The 20,700-nt window shown below is 59.7% G+C and overlaps 1 protein-coding gene across 4 annotated transcripts in view; it reads left to right on the top strand.

Annotated features, from left to right (window-relative positions):
- The window catches only part of SHROOM4 (shroom family member 4), a 58,098-nt gene extending 39,010 nt beyond the window's left edge, over positions 1 to 19,088 (top strand). For all 4 annotated transcript variants that reach the window (XM_073360589.1, XM_073360588.1, XM_073360590.1 and 1 more), the window contains 8 exons: positions 1,314 to 3,552; positions 5,550 to 5,611; positions 10,616 to 11,299; positions 14,814 to 14,944; positions 15,027 to 15,303; positions 16,300 to 16,477; positions 16,740 to 17,012; positions 17,999 to 19,088. In XM_073360589.1, coding sequence (XP_073216690.1) covers positions 1,314 to 3,552; positions 5,550 to 5,611; positions 10,616 to 11,299; positions 14,814 to 14,944; positions 15,027 to 15,303; positions 16,300 to 16,477; positions 16,740 to 17,012; positions 17,999 to 18,268 — 4,114 coding nt within the window. In that variant the 3' untranslated portion in view covers positions 18,269 to 19,088. The remainder of the gene's footprint in view (positions 1 to 1,313; positions 3,553 to 5,549; positions 5,612 to 10,615; positions 11,300 to 14,813; positions 14,945 to 15,026; positions 15,304 to 16,299; positions 16,478 to 16,739; positions 17,013 to 17,998) is intronic.
- Positions 19,089 to 20,700: the final 1,612 nt, after the last annotated feature.

The raw sequence follows: 20,700 nt of genomic DNA, 5'->3' as shown, positions 1-20,700 counted from the left end.
GGTTGGCTGAGGCTGATTTTGAGCCTGGACTCATTTCTCTTCCCTGGAGGATTGCAGAGGGCAGAGTTAAGGCCAGCCATGCTCCCCAGAGCTGCCCAGGAGTGGGTCCCTTAGATGTGAGCTTTGCTCTCACCCTGGCCCTCGGGGTAATGCAACCCGTCTGTCACCGTTAGCCCTTCAGTTCCCTGGCTGAGCTCTGCCTTAGTGTTCTCTGTGCCTGGGCTGTGGGAAAAACATCCTTGTCCTGCTGCAACACAGAGGGCTCGGACCAGAGGGCCACATGGCCCCTGTGACACGCCATTAGCCAGCTCTCCAGAGCACGCTTTATCCCAGCATGAGTGCATGTCTCACCCTGGAATTTTCCACCTTGGGCTGGGTTGTCTCCAAGCCCAGCACGTTCTTCCCCTTGCTGGCCTGGCTGGCTGCTGCCCCGCCTTCCACTGGGGCCCTTTGGTACTGCCACAGGGCCCCCTAGGCCCGTTCTGACAGGAGGAGCTGCCCTGTTCCGTGGCTGTCTCCCTGTCTTCCCCGGGGATGGTTCCCCCCTTTTTCCAGCTCTGGTTTGTTCTGCTGAGCTCCGATTCCTGAGCAGGAAGGGTGGCGGGCCAGAGCCAGCTGCGTTGCGAGCACGGAGCTAACAAATCCCAGCTGTCTTGGCCAAGTTGGGGGCTGCGAATGCCACACTGCCCACAGTCCCAGAGGACAGGCGAGAGCATGCTGCGGGCCCAGTGGATCCCCCCCCTCCCCCTGCGGGCCAAATCCTGCCCTCGCTTATGTGCAGTAATTCTGGCTGCGACCCCTGTTGCCTCAGAATAGGAACTAGCATCCTGGGGCTGGGCGAAGGGCAGTGAGACGAGCGGAGCTGGAATGGGCAGATCACCTCTTCCGGGAGCATCACCTGGCTCTGCCCACCACTTAATCCACCGAACAGGGAGATACCTGATGCACGCAGCCCCTGCCCACAGTGGGGCCAGGGCAAGGCTGGAACCAACCGTCCCCAGCGGGGGCAGGCAGGAGGTCCCACCCCTTGTTGCACCAGCTTCTTGCCCCACTCCCCCCTGGGCCCCCTGTGCAGTGCCCACAGGGGAGCGACTCCTTCCTGACCATGGCAGGGGAGCTGCCCAGGAGCTTGCTAGTGTTGTGTGAGCTTGCAGAGCTGGGGTGTTTGAGGGGTGCACTGGGCCAAGGGGCATCTGGTCTATACCTGGCCTGTGAACGGCACCGTGCGGCACAGGCCGGGTTTCCTCTGCCCATGGCGCTGGGGGGGAGGGTGTTTGCCCGGTGCCGCTCACACTTGCTGTGTCTCTCTCCAGTGACCTGTCCCTGCAGTGGGCCCAGCTGTCTCGCCATTGCAGCACAGAGAAGAGCAGCTCCATTGGAAGCATGGAGAGCCTGGACCCGCCCAGTCAGACCTACTACGAGGGCAGCCTCTCGCCCGTGGACCAGAGCATGTACCAGAACAAACGTGACTCTGCCTACAGCTCCTTCTCAGCCAGCTCCAACACCTCGGACTATGCCCTGTCCCTGCGCCCCGAGGAGACCTCCTCCACAGACTCCATCCTCCAGGGCCTGGGCCCCAGCCGAGCCCACGAGGGGCGCTACCTGCAGACAGGCAGCGAGGGGGCAGATGTCTCCTGCCAGCTGTGTGGGCACCTGGCACCCAACTCCAGGCCCTCCTCATGCCCCCACGAGAGCAACCTGTCAGGCTCCTCCAAATCAGGCGCCCCTCCCCAGCCCCCCGTCAGGAGGGACAGCCTCCGGGCCTCCAACCCCCAGCCAGCTGGCACCGAGCGACGCCGGGCCTCCGCGCCCGCCGATGTCCTGCACCTCCCGGGCAGGTGGACCTCAGACACCTTGCTCTGCCTGCGAGACAAGGAGCCCGAGGGGGTTGGAGGCCATCTGAAGGAGCGCCTGTCTGCCGACCAGTACTACATGCTGAGCTCCCACCTGGACATGGAGCAGCTGTTAGGGGAGAGCACAGAGCATCCCCACGGAGCTGCCCGTGGGCAGTGCCAGGACAACGGTGCTCACGAAGGAGAGCCAGGCACCAATGGTGACCCTCCCCCATCTCCTCGGAAGGGGCACCGGCACAGCGCCCCTGAGCAGCTGCTGGCATCCCAGCTGCACTCCCTGACTGTGGCCACAGGCAGCAGCTGCTGGGATACCCAGGTGCAGGACGGGCACCAATGGACTGTGAACCCGCTGCACTTGGAGCAGCCGTGCCCTGGCCGACAGACAGAGGATGCCAAAGAGCAGTTGTGCGGGAATCCAGCCATGGGCACAGACCGGGCTGACGACCACACGACGCAAGCCCAGCACTCCCCCAGCTGGGCCCAGGACTCCTGCCACAGCCAGGGGCCATACAGGTGTTACTCAGAGCTGGAGAGATCCTGCAGCACCCCCGGTGAGTCAGCCACACCTCCGCAGCCTGCTGGCCTGATCCCCACGTGCAGCTCCGAGGCACTGGTAGAGGAGGGGAAGGAGTCTGGGGAGAGCAGGCCATGTGCCAGGAAATTGGGCCCTTCTCATCAGCGATCGGCCCAGCTTCGGCGCCGGAGCGAGCGCTTCGCCACCAACCTGCGCAATGAGATCCAGAGGAGGAAGGCCCAGCTGCAGAAGAGCAAGGGCTCTGTGGCTCTGTTGTGTGGGGAGGAGCCAGTGGAGGAGACTGACGAGCCGTGTGAGAGCCCCCCTAATTCCTCAGCCCTGCCACAGGGCAGGCTGCCTAGCTCAGGCATGGCACAAGCCAGAGCCAGGTGCCTGAGCCCCACGTCGGGTGTGGCACCTGCTGGGAAACTTGGCAGGAGCCTCGGCCGCCCTGCTGACAGGAGTGCCCCCACCCCCCAGTCTGCACGGAAAGGCCCCAGCCCCCCTGCCCCCGACAGGGAGAAGCACAGGGCTCCGGCAGCTGGGGGCCGGTGGCGGTGGTCTCCAGAGCACAAGCTTCAGCGGGCCCTGAGCCCTGGGAAGGCGTACGCCAAGGGGCCGGAGGCGCCTGCCTCCCCGCTGCGCCTGGCGGAGGATGCTGACCTGCTGCCCTTCGCTGACCGGAGGAAGTTCTTTGAGGAGACCAGCAGGTGCATGGGGCGCCTCCCGGCCCGGCACAGCAAGCCCCCCAGCTTCCGGCCGAAGGCAGCCGAGCCGCACGCCTTTCAGCCACTGAGTGCTGAGTGCCGGGAGCTGCGGCGCCGTTCCGTGGACCAATCGTACCCACCCCTGTCGCCTGGGCGGCAGAATCTCCCCGCCTATGCTGAGTGCTGCCTGGAGCCGCCTGTGTGCTATGCCGGCCTCCCGCGGCATGCCAAGTTCGAGTACCTGCGGCCCTTTGCCCGGGCCTGTGCCGGGACGGCCCCACTGCGTTGCGAGCCCTGCCTCTACTGCTCCAGCGACATGTGCCCCACACTGCTGCAGAGGAACATGCAGCCCAGCCACCATGGCTACCGCTGCCACCCCCACCCCTGGGTGCCACGGTGCTCTGACTGCTGCTGCTCTGTTCCCCACAAGGCTCTGGAGGAGAGCGAGCCCTGGCCTGGGAGGAAGGCGTTCTTGCCGGTAAGAGATCCTCCCTGCAAGCAGTCTCTGGTGCCAGGTGGGCAGGCCCTGTGGCTGAGCCTGGCCCGGCTGAGTATCAGCTTGTGGAGAGGTGCAGGGGAAGGCTGTCAGGGGGATTTGTCTGTCTGTCCCTGGGGATGGGGAGCCAACCCTGCTTAAACACTAGGAGTTGCCGCCTCCTTCACCCTGCCTCACCCTGAGCCCTTTGCGCCATGCCAGCCACTGGCAGCAGGAGGCACCACTCCCCTCCCAGGCTGTTTGAAGCTGTGGGGCAGTGGGTGTTGGAGCAGGGCAGGGGCAGAGTTCCTGGGAGGCAGTAGGGGACAGGGGAAAATGCGTATTGCGTGACTACATTTGATCCCCAGTGGTTCCCCAGCTTAGGGAAGGGGGTCTGTCTGGCACATGCCCGGTGTGTGTGGGAGGAATTGGGTACCCCTTGCCTGTGACCTGCCCATCTCTGCCAGGACAGCAACTGGCATCCCCTGCCATTTGTGTTTAACTCAACCTTCTCCAGAAATGTGCCATGGGAACCCCCTTGCCCCCCGCCACACATGCCCCTGCCAAGCCTGGAGCAGGCAGCCGGTGTCCCTCTGGCACCCCTAAGTGCTGCTCCTACACTGGTGGAGAGGGGAGGGCGAGGAGTCAGGTTCCTCATGGCTGTGCCCCCCAGCCAGCAGATTGCTAGCTGCGGGCCAGGGCAGCGGGAGCCCAGGGAGGGAAGCGGTGGGTCTGAGCCAGGGCAGGATGGAGCTTTGTCTCTCCTGGCCTGGGGGCACAGCCAGGGAGCGTTAGCCAGGGGATTACTCACAAATGGTGATGCTGTGCCCATCAGCCCTTCCTCCTCCCACCCTGCCATGTGTCCCCATACCATTGGGGTGGCATGAGCGTGGGAGAGTGCTGCATGGCAGCCCATGTAGCCGCTGGGCACCTTGGCATTGCTGGCTGGCAGCGCTGGCTGGAGAACAAAACTCGGGCACAAGAAGCATTGTGGTTGGTGTTTATTTCTGTTAAACCCAGCGCTGTCTGCAAACCAGAGCCTGAGAGAGCTGCAGCCTGGCATCAGGACGCTCACCGAGGGCGACCCCGGTTCAAGGGTGCCTGATTCAGAGCAGCCACTTGAACCCGGGTTTCCCATGTCCCAGGTGGGTGCCCCACCTGCCGGGCTGCTGGCTGTTCTGACCTCTCCCAGATTCCATCCCGGACCCCAGAGAGTCTCTGCCGCATGTTTTTCGTTTGGCTGAATCTGCCTTGTCTGACCCCCCCGCCCCTGCCAACCACCCATCCACGTGCCAGCTGGCGCCATCCTGCCAGTGGCCTGTTTGTGGCCAAGCCCTGCTGTATCACACGTCCTTCCTGGGGGTGTCACGCTCTCCTGTCAGTGCAGGCTGCTGGCAGTGGAAGGACGTTGGTGTCCCTTGGCTGGGGGTGACTGGAGACAAGAGGGATGGGTGAGGGGGTGTCGTTTCCTGGCAGGGCCTCAGACCCCAAGGGGGCGGGTGTCCTGAGGGCTGGGTTGAGGCCCTGGTGCCTGCCCAGCTCTCCTGCTCATGCCCCGCCCAGCTCCATACCTGTCGGGCTCTGACAGGACCTGCCTGGCCTGCTGCGCTTTGGTGGCCGGAGCTGCCTGCATGAGCCAGTGCAAGCCCCAAAGCTCCACTGCCCAGGGAGCCTTCCCCAGTGCAGTCTCTCCGCAACAGCTGGGAACCAGCCCTGCAGCCCAGCCCCACGGAGGGAGGGCAAACAGGCTCAGCAGGTTTGTGGCTCTACGGGAGGGCGGTGGGGGGTGGCAAGCGAGTGCTAAGCTGGCTGCCAGGACCATGCGTTTCCTTGCTGAGACTCTGCCCTGGTCTTTAGGACTGTGAGCGGAAAATAGCCCCTGTCCTGCTCCTGGGATGTGAGGGGTGGGGGGCAGTGGCTGGGCAGGGGGCTGGAGAGCACCAGTGGGAGGGGCGGGTGGCTCGTCCTGGCCATCTCACTCCTCTGATTCTTGTTTGCAGGAATTTCCTCTGGAGGAGTGGGAGCCTGGGGTGATAAACAGGAAGGGCAGCCAGTCAGTGAGGTAAGGGCTGGGGGGGGGGGAAGGGGGGCAAGTTCCTACTTCGCAGGAGCCTTTGATGAGGGGCTGGGGTGTGGGGTCACCGATAAAATGGCCAGCCAGCGAAGGGGACAGAGGCTGCCTGTGACACTGGATCTCATGGAGAGCCCCGTGCACCCCGGATGGAGTCCCCAGCACTCAGCTCACCCAGACACTTTGCTGGGACACTGCCACTTCCAAGTGGTGGCCTGGTGGCTTGGGTTGGGCAGTGGCCCTGCCCTGCAGTACCTGCTCGGTTGGGCTATGGCGGGGGGCTGCTCCCATCACCCAGCCCAGGCTCCTACCTGCTCCCCCATCTGGGGTGCTGTTGATGGAGGAGAGGGGTCCCTCCTGGCCAGCGGGGAGCACCTGTGGTGGTTCAAGGCTTTGAAGGTGGACAAGGGGGTGAGAGCTCTGAGGAAGAAGCCCCAGAAAGTCCCGGGGTCCTGAGTTAGCAGCCCGGGCTGGGGGTATCACGTGCTGCAGGCCGTGGCGGGGGCCGCACAAAGGGTGGGGGTGTCTCCCAGCATGTTTTAGCTGTGCTGGAGCTGGGGCCATCCCCTGGGGCCCTCGTGTCAGGGCCCCAGCTGTGGGGAGTGGGTCGAGCTGAGCCTGGCGTGGAGGGGACATAGTCCAAGTCCAGGCCAGGAGCAGCAGCCCATGCTAGTGCCATGTTGCAGGAGCAGGTTGAACTCAAGTCGATGAGTTGTGCCAGGCTGGAGCCAAGTGAGCCAGCTGAAGCAGGGTCAGTGGAGCTGAGACTGGGTGAGAGGGCAGGAGCGGAGCAGGGACCAAGGACATGGAGCAGGGCTGGGCCAGGAACCGGGAGCTAGGCAAGGGACCAGGCGTGCACAGCAGGGTCTGTTAGCAGCAGCAAGCCAGGGATCCTCCCAGCTGCACTGACAGCCTCCAGGTGTTTTTTCTTAAGCAGCGTGCCTGGGCCAATCCAGAGCACAGGAGGCTCCAGCAGCCAGCACCTCCCTGCACAGGACAGCCAGTGGGGCTTGCACTGTGGGGCTCAGAGGAAGCTGTTTCCTGCTTTGCTGGAGCTGTGAGGTGGCGGGGTGGACACCATAGCAGACCTGGCTTCCAAGCCCACAGATCCTCCCTGGATCGCCAGCTGGCCCATGGGAGTGACTGTGCCCGGGGAGCTGCTCTGCATGCAGTGCTATGGGCCAGGGCACAGGGTTGGCACCTGGGTCGTGCTGCTGCTGCCTCTCTCATGAACCCAACAACAAAGCTCTGGGCACACGGCCAGAGAAACCTGCAGCCTTGCTGCCAGCGCTGAAAGGCCCTTTTTAACCCCGGCCCAGCCGTCAGCCCCGAGGAGCCAGGAGGAGCACATGCTCTTACAATACAGAGGATCACCAGAGCCCAACTAGGGCCTCGCTGTTTCAGTGTCTGGGACAGGGAGGCAGCCTGCTATTGGGGCTTCCCAGGGTGCTGCTTCTGCAGGAGGCCTGGGGATTCTGTCAGCAGGATTCCCTGCCAGGATAGCCGTTTGGTACAGCCCTGGCTGTGGTGATTTGTGGTGAGCTTCCACCCATCAAGGAGGTGCCTGAAGTGCTGTTTCCAGGCACATGAGCGCCAGTAAATCCCCACACTGAGTACATGAAGGCTGCACAGACAAGCAGGGAAACACTGAGAATGTTGTCATCTTGGGCCAAGATTTTCAAAAGGGCAATCCACAGCTTAGGGCCCCAAATCCTATTGAGGTGCCTGGGCCCAGATCCCCAGAGGTCCTTAGGCCCCTAACTCCCATTGACATCAATGGGAGTTAGGTACCAAAATATCTGTGAGGATCTGGGCCCTGAATAACCTGATTTTCAAGAGTGCAGAGCACTGATCTGCTCCATTAGCCTGGGTTCTGAAGAGCCTCCCAGGTACCCCTACAATGCAGATGATAGACTGTAATTCAGAAAGGCTGGCTAAAATCAGCCCTGGTATTGGGGAGTTAGATTATCCTAAGGGATTTAGGAGCAGGAGTCCCACTAAAAGTCTTGGTGCCGAACTCCGGAGGGGCTGAGTTTTAGGCATCTGTTGGTTTAAAATCTCAACCTAAATTTCCCAGATCTGATTTTGGTTTGGAAGCGAAATACCAAATGCTCGGCAGGCACTGTGGAAAGCCAAGCTAAGGCAAAGCAAACAGCCTGTCTTCTGCCCTGTGCCTCCTCCCACGTGGACCCTGCTAAGAGCCGAGGGCCAGGACTGAACCTTTCAAGTCATTTTCAACAGTTTGAAAGTAACAATGAAACATGCCCGGTCAGCGCTGGCTGTGAGCAAGGTTGTGGCCAGCCTAGCTCGCCTTGCAGCAGTTCTCACACAGGCACGCTTCGGGGCCCTGCAGATCTGCCTCAGTCGAACACAAGCCGCTGGTCTTGGTCCAGGAGAGTTGGCTGGAGATCTGTCTGGCCCTTCCACGCTGAGCTGTGTTTGGTGCAGCACATGGTGTGGTGGGTCAGTCCCTGTCCTGGGGTAGCCAGTTCTCTGTTGCATGCAGTGGACTAAGGAGAAGGGGGCAGGTTAGTGGGTGCAGCTGAGAGGTGGCCATGCCATGGGCTCTGAATTAGGCTGCAGGAGGGATGTGGGCTGTGACTGGAGGCAAAGGGTGAGGCGATGCAGCACATTCCCAGAGGCGGGGTCAGCAGAGGAGGCTCAAAGGGCTAGGCAGGCTATCCAGGGAACAGGAGCCACATGCCAGGCGAGTCCGCCGTGCTCTGCCCGAGATTTGGGCTGATACACTAAGGCTGGTATCCGGGTGACACTGTTGTACTGGGAGAAAGTGCCTTGTTCAGGTACAGCTGTTCTGCTTCCAGGTGGAGCCAGCCAGTGTGGGGTAAGCACGTTTACAGTTGTGACTGCGGGGCCAGGTTACCTCAGTGGGAATCAGTCAGGTTTGTGTGTGGCCAAGGCCTCACTGGGGAAGATGGCTGGGGTGAGGATACCAGGCTGCCTGACAGGAGAGACCAGCACAGGAGTTCAGAGTTCCTTTGCCTTTCGATTTCTAAGCTTTCCCAGGTATGCCCAGCTGGTGTCCCCACCTCGCTGTGTTCCCAGGCTTGCCGCTAGCTTTCCTGGAAGGGTTAGTTTTTCCCTCTGTCTCCAGCTCTGCCTGCTGGTAGCTGAGAACCACATCTCCATGTGCCTCAGCAAAGTGGGCGTTTGAGCTGGCTCCAGCAGGATTTGGATTTGTGCACAAGCTGGGGGTTGAAGGGCATTAGTGTCAGATGCCCACTGACAGGGCCCTTCCAGAAGCCCAGCCAGAGCACATGGCAGGGTGTTGTATGTTATGCTGCGTGGTCAGTATGCTGCCCTGAAATGGGCCTGCTCTCTGCCTTGTCCGGTCAGGGATTTCCTAAGGCTGGTCCTAGCCCTGGTGATCTCAGCCCAGACCCTCAGGGTTTCCCTGCCCCTAGCGTTCATTTTGAACTTACCCCTCATTCCAAGAGCAGCCAGATGTGGACATGCCTGTTCCCAAGGCAGCTGGCACGGCAGTTCCAGAGGAAACAAGCCAGTTATTTTAGCAGCTTTACCAGGCGAGCAGGGAACGGAGCAGAAGGGCCCAGAGGGATACTGTCACCAGTCTGTGCTGAGATGAGGGTCTGGCAATAGCTAGAATCTGGGATTAAGGCAGGGCCAGGGACTGTCCACCTTCAGTCCTTGGGAATGTGGCATGCTGCGCAGAGCTGCTGCGCTGCTAAGAACTGCGTGTCTAGCCCTCCGTGGAAGGATTTTCCATGGGGTATCATAGGGATCATCCTCATGCCAAGCTCTCCTCTGTAGATCGTAAAGCACTTTACACAGGAGGTCAGTGTCATCGTTCCCATTTTACAGATGGGGAAACTGAGGCCTAGGGAGGGGCCAAGGGTCACCCAGCTAACCCAGGAATAGGATCCTGGTCTCCTGAGTCCACGTCTAGTGCTCTGCCCTCTAGACCACGCTGTCTCCAACACAAGTGTCATGTCCAGGGGAGAGGCAGCAGTAGAGCTGCTGTTTGGTGCCAGGCTCCCTGAGGCCTGTGGCAAGGCTGGCAGACTCCCCTGGCCTTGCCCTGCCTGCTGCGAGCAAGGCTCTCGCAGGGCTGCTTGAAGCTGAGGTGCTGGGGCTCACCCAGTTAGGTGGGTTAGGGGCTGTGATCAGTGGGATTGCTGGGGAGCTGAGCCCAGGGTCTTTGACTCCCACCCTTCTGGCCTAGCCAGAGGTGGATTAGGGGTTTGTGGGGCCCTGAGCCAGAGCAAGTGGGGGCCCCTCCCCACCGCTTTTGCCTGCGGTCCCCCCGCCTTGGGGGATTTGAGGACCACCGGACAGGCAGGGGCACCCATTTTTTCCAGGGGCTCCCCAGTTGTCTGAGGCCCCTGGGCATGGGCCCCATTTGCCCAGTGGCTAATTCACCACTGGGCCTAGCCCATGGGGACGCCAAGCAAGGGGTGGGCTGGAGAGTGAGGCCATGCTGCTGGGGATAGCGTGCTCTGTGCCTGTCCCTCTGGGGGGGACTGACAGTTACCACCAGCTGGGGCAGATCCCACGGGTCGTGCTGCTGCCGGATGCCCTGGGCCCAGCCCTGTGATCAGCGTGGGGGGAGGGGAGGCACAGGAAGGACTGTTCAGTGGGGGGTCTAGGACTCTGGAAATCCCAGCTCCCTTCCCCATCCATGCCATGAGGAGAATAGCCCCCCTCCACCCCAGGGGCATGAGACGGCCATTCCATTGCAGATGGGGGGCCCAGACACTACGGGTGGAGTCGGATAGGTACCTTAGTGAGAGGCTAGCACTCTGGGTGCTGGCTGCATGGGGCTGGGAGCTGCCCCAAGGCTGGGCTTGTCATGGCAGTGGGGATTTGGCCCATAGAGAAGCTGCCTGAGGGGTTTCTCTCTGACTCCTGGCTCCTATGGCTGCCTGGTACGTCAGCGCTAGCTATCCTCAGGCCAGGCAGGAAGCAGGCTGTGATTGAATGGTTTCGGGGGCATCTGCCCCCAAATGTTTTCCCCAGCGAGCTGGCGCACTACGAGATCGGCTTCCAGAGGGAGGGTCCCTTCCGGCCCTGCTTGGAGACCTCCAAGCAGACGTGGCCCCCGTGCTACCGGGCCACGTCCTCTCTCGACCTCTCTTGGGATTGCGAGCGGCGCGCACCAGAGAGCCCAAGCGAGCTGCTCCACCGCCCGCTCCGGGGCAGGGCCTTCTCCGAGAGCCACCTCAACATGGAGCCGCCCAGCGCCCAGGGCCAAGAGAGGAGAGACGCCCCATTGGCCAAGCTAGACGAGACCTGCCCGAAGACTCCGTGTCCAGCCAGAAAGAAAGGGCCGCCCCCTCCACGGCCCCCACCCCCAAACTGGGAGAAGTACAGAACTCGCCGGGCTTCCCACCACCACCTGTACCCACTGGAGCCCGCTGGGCCCAGCTCAGCCTTGCTGGCGGTGCCCCTGGAACAGCCTCACCACCAGGGCGGTGGCAGCATGGAGACAGCAAGACAGCGCTCCCAGAGCCTTCCTCTGGACAAGCTCCCTGGGGACTCGGCCAAGCCCATGGCCGTCTCACAGCCTCGAATGCCTGGCACCCTCCCCCAGGAATCCCTGGACACCAGACACCTGCCAGAGCAGGGGAGCAGCCACTATTACTGCCATGTCTCGCCTCGGGAGCCACTGGCACCGGACACGGGCACCAGGGACGCTCCCAGGCAAGTAAACTGGGCCCCCTCACCCCGATGGCGGGGTCCACGGCTTGTCACTGCCCCCTCACCCCCAAGGGGCCTCACTTACTTCAATACCACGATCTGTTCCCTCTCGAGGCTGCTGCTGCACACTGCCCCCGATCCTAAGTGTAGTAATGGGCTCCTGGCGTGCATCCTGTTCTGAGCCTATGTCAGGGGGGTTGCACCTGCCGCACTCTCTGCTGAGGAGAAACCTCGTCCTCGCTGGGAGTCGCTGGTTATGGGGCTGTGCCAAGGGCTGGAGTGCTTTGGTGGGCATCGGCCACGTGTAAGGCAGGTTGCTGAGCTGTCAAGGCCTTGGACCATCCACCACCCCTGAGCTAAAGCAAGTGAGAGGCTGATGGCCCTTGGAGCCGTCTCAGGCCCTTCTGTGCCATCACTCCGTGCAGCTCAGGGGCTGAGCTCAGCACCAGCACCCCACTCCCCTCTGGCACAGGAGCCAGGCTGGCATCCGTGCCCTGCTTGGCAGCAGGTTGGTTAACCAGGACGGGCTTGTCCCTGGGATGCTGATTCCCGCAGCGCCAGGGGCATGTGGGGACTGAGGAATGCCCCCCCCCCTCACCCGCCCCCATTCAGCTCTCATGTGTCTTACCATGGGAGTTGGGGGTTCCCTTTCCCATGAGCGCTGTCTCTCTGGGGCGGCTTTGGGCTGGCTGTTTGTCCTGCCGATTCCCTGGCCCCTGGTCCATCATGGCTCACAAGAGCCTGGAGCAAAGGGCTGTTGGCCCAGGCTGTCCATGTCCAGGGAGGGTGGTGGGTGGGTGGATCCCCTGCTGGGCCCGGCCTGATGGCAGGGGCACCTGGAAAGGCCAGAGAAGAAGGGCCGTGCTCCGGGCTGTGTTTATCTCTGCTTGTTTGGTACTTCAGCAGTAGTGAGTGTGACCCTCCACACCTCTGTGGGAGGGATCCTTGGGAGCATCTCAGCCCCCCACTGAAGGGGTGGATGTTGGATCTTTAGCTCTGAGATACTCTGACACTTGGGAGAAAGGAACAGCCATGTTAGTCTGTATTCGCAAAAAGAAAAGGAGTACTTGTGGCACCTTAGAGACTAACCAATTTATTTGAGCATGAGCTTTCGTGAGCTACAGCTCACTTCATCGGATGCATACCGTGGAAACTGCAGCAGACTTTATATACACACAGAGAATATGAAACAATACCTCCTCCCACCCCACTGTCCTGCTGGTAATAGCTTATCTAAAGTGATCATCAAGTTGGGCCATTTCCAGCACAAATCCAGGTTTTCTCACCCTCCACCCCCCCACACAAATTCACTCTCCTGCTGGTGATAGCCCATCCAAAGTGACAACTCTCTACACAATGTGCATGATAATCAAGTTGGGCCATTTCCTGCACAAATCCAGGTTCTCTCACCCCCTCACCCCCCTCCCAAAAACCACACACACAAACTCACTCTCCTGCTGGTAATAGCTCATCCAAACTGACCACTCTCCAAGTTTAAATCCAAGTTCAACCAGAACATCTGGGGGGGGGGGGGAGGAAAAAACAAGGGGAAATAGGCTACCTTGCATAATGACTTAGCCACTCCCAGTCTCTATTTAAGCCTAAATTAATAGTATCCAATTTGCAAATGAATTCCAATTCAGCAGTTTCTCGCTGGAGTCTGGATTTGAAGTTTTTTTGTTTTAAGATAGCGACCTTCATGTCTGTGATTGCGTGACCAGAGAGATTGAAGTGTTCTCCGACTGGTTTATGAATGTTATAATTCTTGACATCTGATTTGTGTCCATTTATTCTTTTACGTAGAGACTGTCCAGTTTGACCAATGTAAATGGCAGAGGGGCATTGCTGGCACATGATGGCATAGATCACATTGGTGGATGTGCAGGTGAACGAGCCTCTGATAGTGTGGCTGATGTTATTAGGCCCTGTGATGATGTCCTCTGAATAGATATGTGGGCACAGTTGGCAACGGGCTTTGTTGCAAGGATACGTTCCTGGGTTAGTGGTTCTGTTGTGTGGTATGTGGTTGTTGGTGAGTATTTGCTTCAGGTTGCGGGGCTGTCTGTAGGCAAGGACTGGCCTGTCTCCCAAGATTTGTGAGAGTGTTGGGTCATCCTTTAGGATAGGTTGTAGATCCTTAATAACGCGTTGGAGGGGTTTTAGTTGGGGGCTGAAGGTGACGGCTAGTGGCGTTCTGTTATTTTCTTTGTTAGGCCTGTCCTGTAGTAGGTAACTTCTGGGAACTCTTCTGGCTCTATCAATCTGTTTCTTTACTTCCGCAGGTGGGTATTGTAGTTGTAAGAAAGCTTGACAGAGATCTTGTAGGTGTTTGTCTCTGTCTGAGGGGTTGGAGCAAATGCGTTTGTATCGCAGAGCTTGGCTGTAGACGATGGATCGTGTGGTGTGGTCAGGGTGAAAGCTGGAGGCATGCAGGTAGGAATAGCGGTCAGTAGGTTTCCGGTATAGGGTGGTGTTTATGTGACCATTGTTTATTAGCACTGTAGTGTCCAGGAAGTGGATCTCTTGTGTGGACTGGACCAGGCTGAGGTTGATGGTGGGATGGAAATTGTTGAAATCATGGTGGAATTCCTCAAGGGCTTCTTTTTCATGGGTCCAGATGATGAAGATGTCATCAATATAGTGCAAGTAGAGTAGGGGCTTTAGGGGACGAGAGCTGAGGAAGCGTTCTAAATCAGCCATAAAAATGTTGGCATGCAGAAAATGGCCCAACTTGATTATCATGCACATTGTGTAGAGAGTTGTCACTTTGGATGGGCTATCACCAGCAGGAGAGTGAATTTGTGTGGGGGGGTGGAGGGTGAGAGAACCTGGATTTGTGCTGGAAATGGCCCAACTTGATGATCACTTTAGATAAGCTATTACCAGCAGGACAGTGGGGTGGGAGGAGGTATTGTTTCATATTCTCTGTGTGTATATAAAGTCTGCTGCAGTTTCCACGGTATGCATCCGATGAAGTGAGCTGTAGCTCACAAAAGCTCATGCTCAAATAAATTGGTTAGTCTCTAAGGTGCCACAAGTACTCCTTTTCTTTCTCCCAAGTGTGTGTTGGATGTCTGAGTCCAAGGGGCTCTTTAACCAAAAATCCCAGCAAGGCATGTCAAGCTCAGTGTCCCATCTGCCTGGTTCCTGTGGCCCTGGATGCTGGCGGGGGAGGGTGGGACCTGACTGGGATGGGCTGAGCTCGCAGGGACAAATGCTCCCCTCTGCCTCCCCCGACATTGACTGAACCCTCTGAAAGCCAGACCGGGTGCAATTGCCTTTGTGCCCCGCTCCCCAAATGTGCTGTATTCCAGCACACACTCTTGTCAAACTTGTGGCAAATCCCCTGGGCCAAGGCTGTTCCCAGAGTCCAGCCAGTCCAGAGTCACCCCCTGAGGCAGGGGGGTTCCAGCTCCCCAGAGGGTGTCCTCCAGTACCCCAAAGGCTGGAAGCTCTGGGCCCTGCTATGCTACTTAGGCTCCCTACTAACACCTTTCCTCTGGGATTGTGCCTACAGGCCAGACGGGCCCTCAGAGGAGGTGGTGAAGGAGACGCCGCGGTGGGATATGGGCAGGTCTGTAAAGGACGAGCAATACCAAGTGATCAGCTGGGGCCAGGAGCGCCCGCGGCCTAGCCCCCCCTGCCTGGGTGAGTGGTACTTCCCTGTGAATTCCCGTGGCATGGGCCCATGTGGCAGTTGTGGTTGCTCACTCCCTGCCTCCTCCTGTAGCCGCCGAGGAGGTGGAGTCGGCCCAGGAGAGCGCAGAGGTGGAGAGCTGCCGGCTGGGCAGGCAGCCGCCCTGCCGCATGACCTCAGAGGAGCTGATGCGAGACGTGGCAGGCAGGGATCGCTCCCTGGCAGGTGTGCTGAGCCCAGCCTCTGGCATGGTGACAGCTGCCGAGGTCATGGGAGAACTCTTCTCGGCAGGGGACCGCCGCTCGTGGAAGGACCATTACCAGCAGGACTGGCGGCTGGAGAAGCAGAGTGAGGCTGAGGCTCAGGAAAGGTAGGAGACGTCTTGGCTATTCCTGGCGGGGCTGGATGTTGATGTGTAAGTAGCTCGTGAGTGCTGGTGCAATCACTGGGGCATTAGGGGGTTTCACATGTTCTGTGCAAGTTTCTTCAGCGTGGCTGCAGAGCCCCGAGCAATCACAGCATGTTCCCTCCAGCTGGGCTTTGTCCTTCAGTTGCCCATTTCCCTGTGTCCCCAGCCAAGCAGCCCCTGTGGTTGCTGAACATTGCAGTGTCACCTCTGCACTGTCGCAGTGGCAGGTCGTTCCATGTGGCCTTGGGGACAGGGCCGCCCCAGTGCGCCCATACTGGGGTGCCAATCATAGAATCATAGAATATCAGGGTTGGAAGGGACCTCAGGAGGTCATCTAGTCCAACCCCCTGCTCAAAGCAGGACCAATCCCCAACTAAATGGCATGGGGACACTGCAGGGATCCCCCTGCGCTCTAAATGGGGGGGGTGAATTTCACACCCGCTCCCAGGGCTCAGGCAGCCGGCAGGTGCTGGGCTGGACCCTGCAGAGACAGAGACGGGCATGGGACCTGGGCATAGGCAGCCAGCAGCGCTTTGCTGCTGCTCTGACGCAGGAGGCAGAACAGCGAGAAAGTGCAGTCTCTGTGCTGACACCCACCCGCACCGTGTGGCACCAAAAGAGACCGCTGGGGGTCTGGCCAAGTCCAGTTCCTGCTCTCCTGAGGCTGCTTAGCAAACCCATGGGCTGTCACAGGCATCTCAGCCTCCAATGTCTAACCCCTCTTCCCCATCTGGCAAAGTGCAGCTCCTGTCCCCAAGCTGGAGCTGAGGGACTGGGGGATCTGGTGGCCTGAGATTGTATGCTTAGGGTTCAAAGAGCCTAGTGGAGTTAGGAGCCATTAGGATTCAGGTGCAGATTCCCCCATGTCCCTGCCAGTAACTTCCTCATTCTACAACTGGGAGCTCAGCTTCCCTCCGCTCTGTACTGTGTCCGACCCCGTGTGCCATATGTGTACAGGGAGGAGTTCCAGCCCATCTCCCCTCCCCTGGGGGGCACCGTCAGCCCCACCTCCTACTCAGCCTATTACAACACCTCGGCGGGCAAGGCTGAGCTGCTCAACAAGATGAAGGAGTTGCCGGAGGTAGCGGAGGGGACCTCAGAGGAGGAGGTGGATCACGAACTAGCGCAGAAGAAGGTAAAGTGGGGCAGAGGTTATGTGGATTGTGCACTGTCTCTAGGACCTGATATTGCCAGGAATAGAACCCAGGAGTCCTGACTCCCAGCCCCTCCTGCTCTAACGACCAGCCCCCACATCCCTCCCAGAGCCGGGGATAGAACCCCGGAGTCCTGACTCCTGAGCTCCCCTGCTCCACCTCTCATGAACATGGCACCTGACATGACCCCTGGGTTTTAATCGCCTCTCCCGCCCCCTGCCCCACATTTCTCTCCCTCCGCAGGCACAGCTCATCGAGAGCATCAGCAGGAAGCTGGCGGTGCTGCAGGAGGCGCAGCGGGGCCTCCAGGAGGACATCAACGCCAACACAGCGCTGGGGGAGGAGGTGGAGTGCCAGGTGAAGGGCGTCTGCAAACCCAATGAGTTTGACAAGTTCCGCCTCTTCATCGGAGACCTGGACAAGGTGGTGAATCTGCTGCTGTCGCTCTCGGGGCGCCTGGCCCGGGTGGAGAATGCCCTCAACAGCCTGGACCATGAGGCCACCGAGGATGAGAAGGTATGCGGGGAGGATGCTCTGGGGAGGGGCACAATCCTCCTGTATTGGCATGCACATGCCAGCTCGTCCACATCACCACATTAGTCTGGGCACCAGGACAGTGGGTCACAAGTAGCAACAAAGGTCTGATCCTGCCAGAGCCCCAGGAATCTGTCCTCCTCCATCCCCTTAGCTGACATAAATTCCCTATTCCAGAGGTGCCTGCAACAGTGCACAGCAACGTTCTATAGGCAGAAGTGGGGCAGAATCCTGTGTTCAGCTGACCTACAGGATGAATTTCTGGGGCAGACTGTGGTTACCCAGGTTAAAGTGTGGCGGGGACACCAGGGCTATGGGTCAAGATTTAGTAGTGCCTTGACCCCAGTGCTGCATTAGCAAAGCACAGGTCAGACAGGTGCTCTGTCTCTGTTCAGGAGAGGCTGTGGGTCAGGATTGAGGGGCATTGGCAGAGCTTGTGGGGGGTGGAAATCCAGGGCTGGGGTTGCAGGGGGCTGTGGGTTGAAACTGAGATTCTGGCAGTGCATGAAGGGGAAGCTTCCCCAGATTTCTGTGCTGTCTCCCCTGACATCCAGTTTCCTCCAATATTTTTAAATTAATTATGTGGCCTGGGTACTGTCCTGTTGTATTGTGCGGGGGAGTGTCTCACCTGGCACTACTCTGTTATGTGTGCATGTGGGGGCGGGGGAGGGTGTCTCACCTTGGCACTGCCGTGTGTGTGTGGGGGGGAGAGATCTCACGGGGGCACTGTTCTGTTGTGTGTGTGGGGGAGGGAAGGGGGACGGGGAGGTATGCCTCTCACCTGGGCACTGCTCTGTTGTGTGCGGGGGGGGTCTCACCCGGGCACTGCCCTGTTGTGTGTGTGTGTGGGGGGGGAGAGGGTGTGTGTCTCACCCAGGCACTGCTCTGGTTGGGGGGTGTCTGACCCCCCAAGTCTCTGGTGGGTCTGCTGTGTGCATTCACTGCTCCCTGCTCTGCACCCCCAACAGCTGGCGCTGCTGGAGAAGAAGCGGCAGCTGACGGAGCAGTTGGAGGATGCCAAGGAGCTGAAGGAGCATGTGGACCGGCGAGAGAGGGCCGTGTTTGGCACCATCTCGCGCTCCCTGCCGGCCGAGCAGCTCCAGGACTACCAGCACTTTGTCAAGATGAAGTCAGCCCTCATCATCGAGCAGCGGGAGCTGGAGGAGAAGATCAAGCTGGGGGAGGAGCAGCTCAGGTGTCTCAGGGAGAGTCTCCTGCTTGGGCCCAGAGATTATTAGTGCCAGCACTGCACTCCTGGTGGCCACGTGGCCATGGTCTCGTCCACAGTCATGTGGCCTAGAGCTGACGGCCACGGCCTTCTCATGGGCTGCTGCTGGAGGACCCTGGAGCAGAGAGGGTTGTGTGGGAGTGTCCCACAGCCTCCCAGCTGGTGACCCAGGTGAATGGTGCCAGTACACGTCGTTCTCCTCCCTCCCGACCAATGCACCAATTCAGTGGGAGCCTATGTGCCATCCAGCCGGCAAGATCCAGCAGGGCGCTGGCACAAATAGGGCGTTCAGCACTTCCCAGGGTGCCACGGCCTGAAGCCCCAAAGAGTGGGAGGGTGCACTAGTCATCTCCTCCAGCACCGACCTGCCACGGGCCGGGTCACCAAAGCCAAGCAAACAGCGCTCCGGGTGGGAAGGGCTCTGCTGGAGAGCGGCCTGGGATTTCTGGAGCTGAACTGGAAGCCGAAGAAAACTGGACTCTTCAACACGCCAAAGGGGATGTTGCTTTCGCTTCCCCAGCCCTTGCCAAGGTTTGCAGCAGGATCTACATTTCACCGGGAGAGCCCTGCAACTGGCCCCTGCTGCTGCCTGCTCAAAGATCCCCTCACGTGGTGCCTATGGGGGTACCAGCGGGGGGGGGCAGAGGGCATTGCTGCCCCACTGCCATGACCCCAGTTAGCACGACCAAAGAGGGTCTCATACCAGTGCCTGGTCGCGCGCGTGTGTGTGTGTGTGTGTGTGTGTGTGAGAGAGAGAGAGATCCCTGCGAATGTTATTTATTTTTGTATTTTAAATTGCTTTTTTCCTATGGAGGGGCCTTGTGGGAAGGGGGAGAGGCATGCGGGAATGGGGAGAGGCACATGGGGAGGGGGAGGAGCCAGGGACCTTAGCTCGGGGGAGAGCCTGTCCCCAACGCTACCTTCCTGCCCAGCCCTGGCTTTGGGCCCATGCGCTAGGACTGTGCATTCCACCCAAAGCAGGGCCTGGAACCAGCAGCCCCCAAGGGCCAGGGAATGGTATGAGCCTCTGGCTGGCTGCCAAGCTGCCTGGCTCTTCCTCAGCCCTCACTGTTTTGGGTTTGGAGGGGGTCAGGGGGGCTCTGAACATCCCTTACTTCCCACCAGGTTCAGGATGTTCTTAACCAAAACCTCCCCCTTCTGCAGCCAAGGCCAGCTCCTTCATCAGCTCCACACCAGGAGTGGGCACTATCCCCCCCAGTGCGGGCCCCTCACCTGGGGTTTAGCTGGGGAGGCACTGCTCCCTCAGTGCAGGCCCCTCACCTGGGGTACAGCTGAGAGTCACTGTCCCCCTGGGCGGGCTCCTTGCCTACCATTTTGTTCTGAGTCCATTCCAGGAGGGTCCAAGAACCTAGACCAGGATCACCTGGTATCAGACTCACACTCAGATTCTGCTGCAGTTGCGGCTCATTCCCAGCTGTTGCCATGTGGGGCGGTGTGTGGGGCAGTGGCTGGGGCATGGGAATGGAAGCCCAGGACTCCTGGGTTCTCTTCCCGTCTCACCTACTGATTGCATGTGACTATATGTAGTTCCCTGTCTGTGCCTCCATCCCGTCTGCTGTACAATGGGGTGATGCCACCTGGGCATCTTGGCAAGGATCTGGGAGCTCTGTGTAGAAACTCCCATATCCCAGACTGTCCTGTCTCTGATAAGCTCAGACACCTAGTGCCAAGTGGCCACCTGCCCTGGCTTTCAGTCCCAGCGTCCACTTTTCCCTGGGGCATGTGGGGTCCGGATACTCGTCCGTTTGTCCATGGGGTAGCTTTAGGCGCCTTTGGCCAGCAGCTCTGGTGGCTTTGGTGTGTGAGGGGAGGGTCCGGGCCCTGCTGTCACACATGCTTACACTAGGGCACTGACTCTCCTTCACCGGCCTCAGCACCTGTCCCATTTGCACCTGCCCTGCTCCTGTTTCCATGGCGGAAGCCTCCCGGTGCCCTTGCACAGCGCAGGTTGGTGCAGGTGTAGCACTGCACCTGCCCTGCCCATCCCATCCCCTTGCTTTACCCCCCCCAGCTCTGGACCCGGTGCCACCACCAGGCCTATCCAGGGGGCATCTGCTCCCCATGTCCTATTGCAGAAGTGGAGTGGAGTTCCATGCCCTAGTGGAATGGGTTCTGGAGTGCGCCCCCAACTTGGGTGTGTGATTGCTGATGCAATGGGCTGCTGCAGGCGTCCCAGTTGGGTACCCCCTTGTCTTGCTGGTTGCCACTCTCTGTAGGAGCTGCTCTGGCTCTCCAGGGTACCTTATAAACACATTATACCACATGAGCAAGCAGCTCAGGGATGAGAGACAGCAGGAGAAAGCACTAACCCAGGAACCAAACCCTTTTTCTGCCCTCTCTCTGTCTGGGCATTTAGCGTGGCCCAAGCAGCCAGATCCCAATCTGTCCCAGGTGCAAACCCCATGCCATTGTTCTGGGATT

This window comes from Lepidochelys kempii, chromosome 9 (assembly GCF_965140265.1).
Source record: "Lepidochelys kempii isolate rLepKem1 chromosome 9, rLepKem1.hap2, whole genome shotgun sequence".
Classification (NCBI taxonomy): Eukaryota; Metazoa; Chordata; order Testudines; family Cheloniidae; genus Lepidochelys; species Lepidochelys kempii.
The sequence above is the reverse complement of the archived record's forward strand: the minus strand, read 5'-3'. Positions and strand labels throughout refer to the sequence as shown.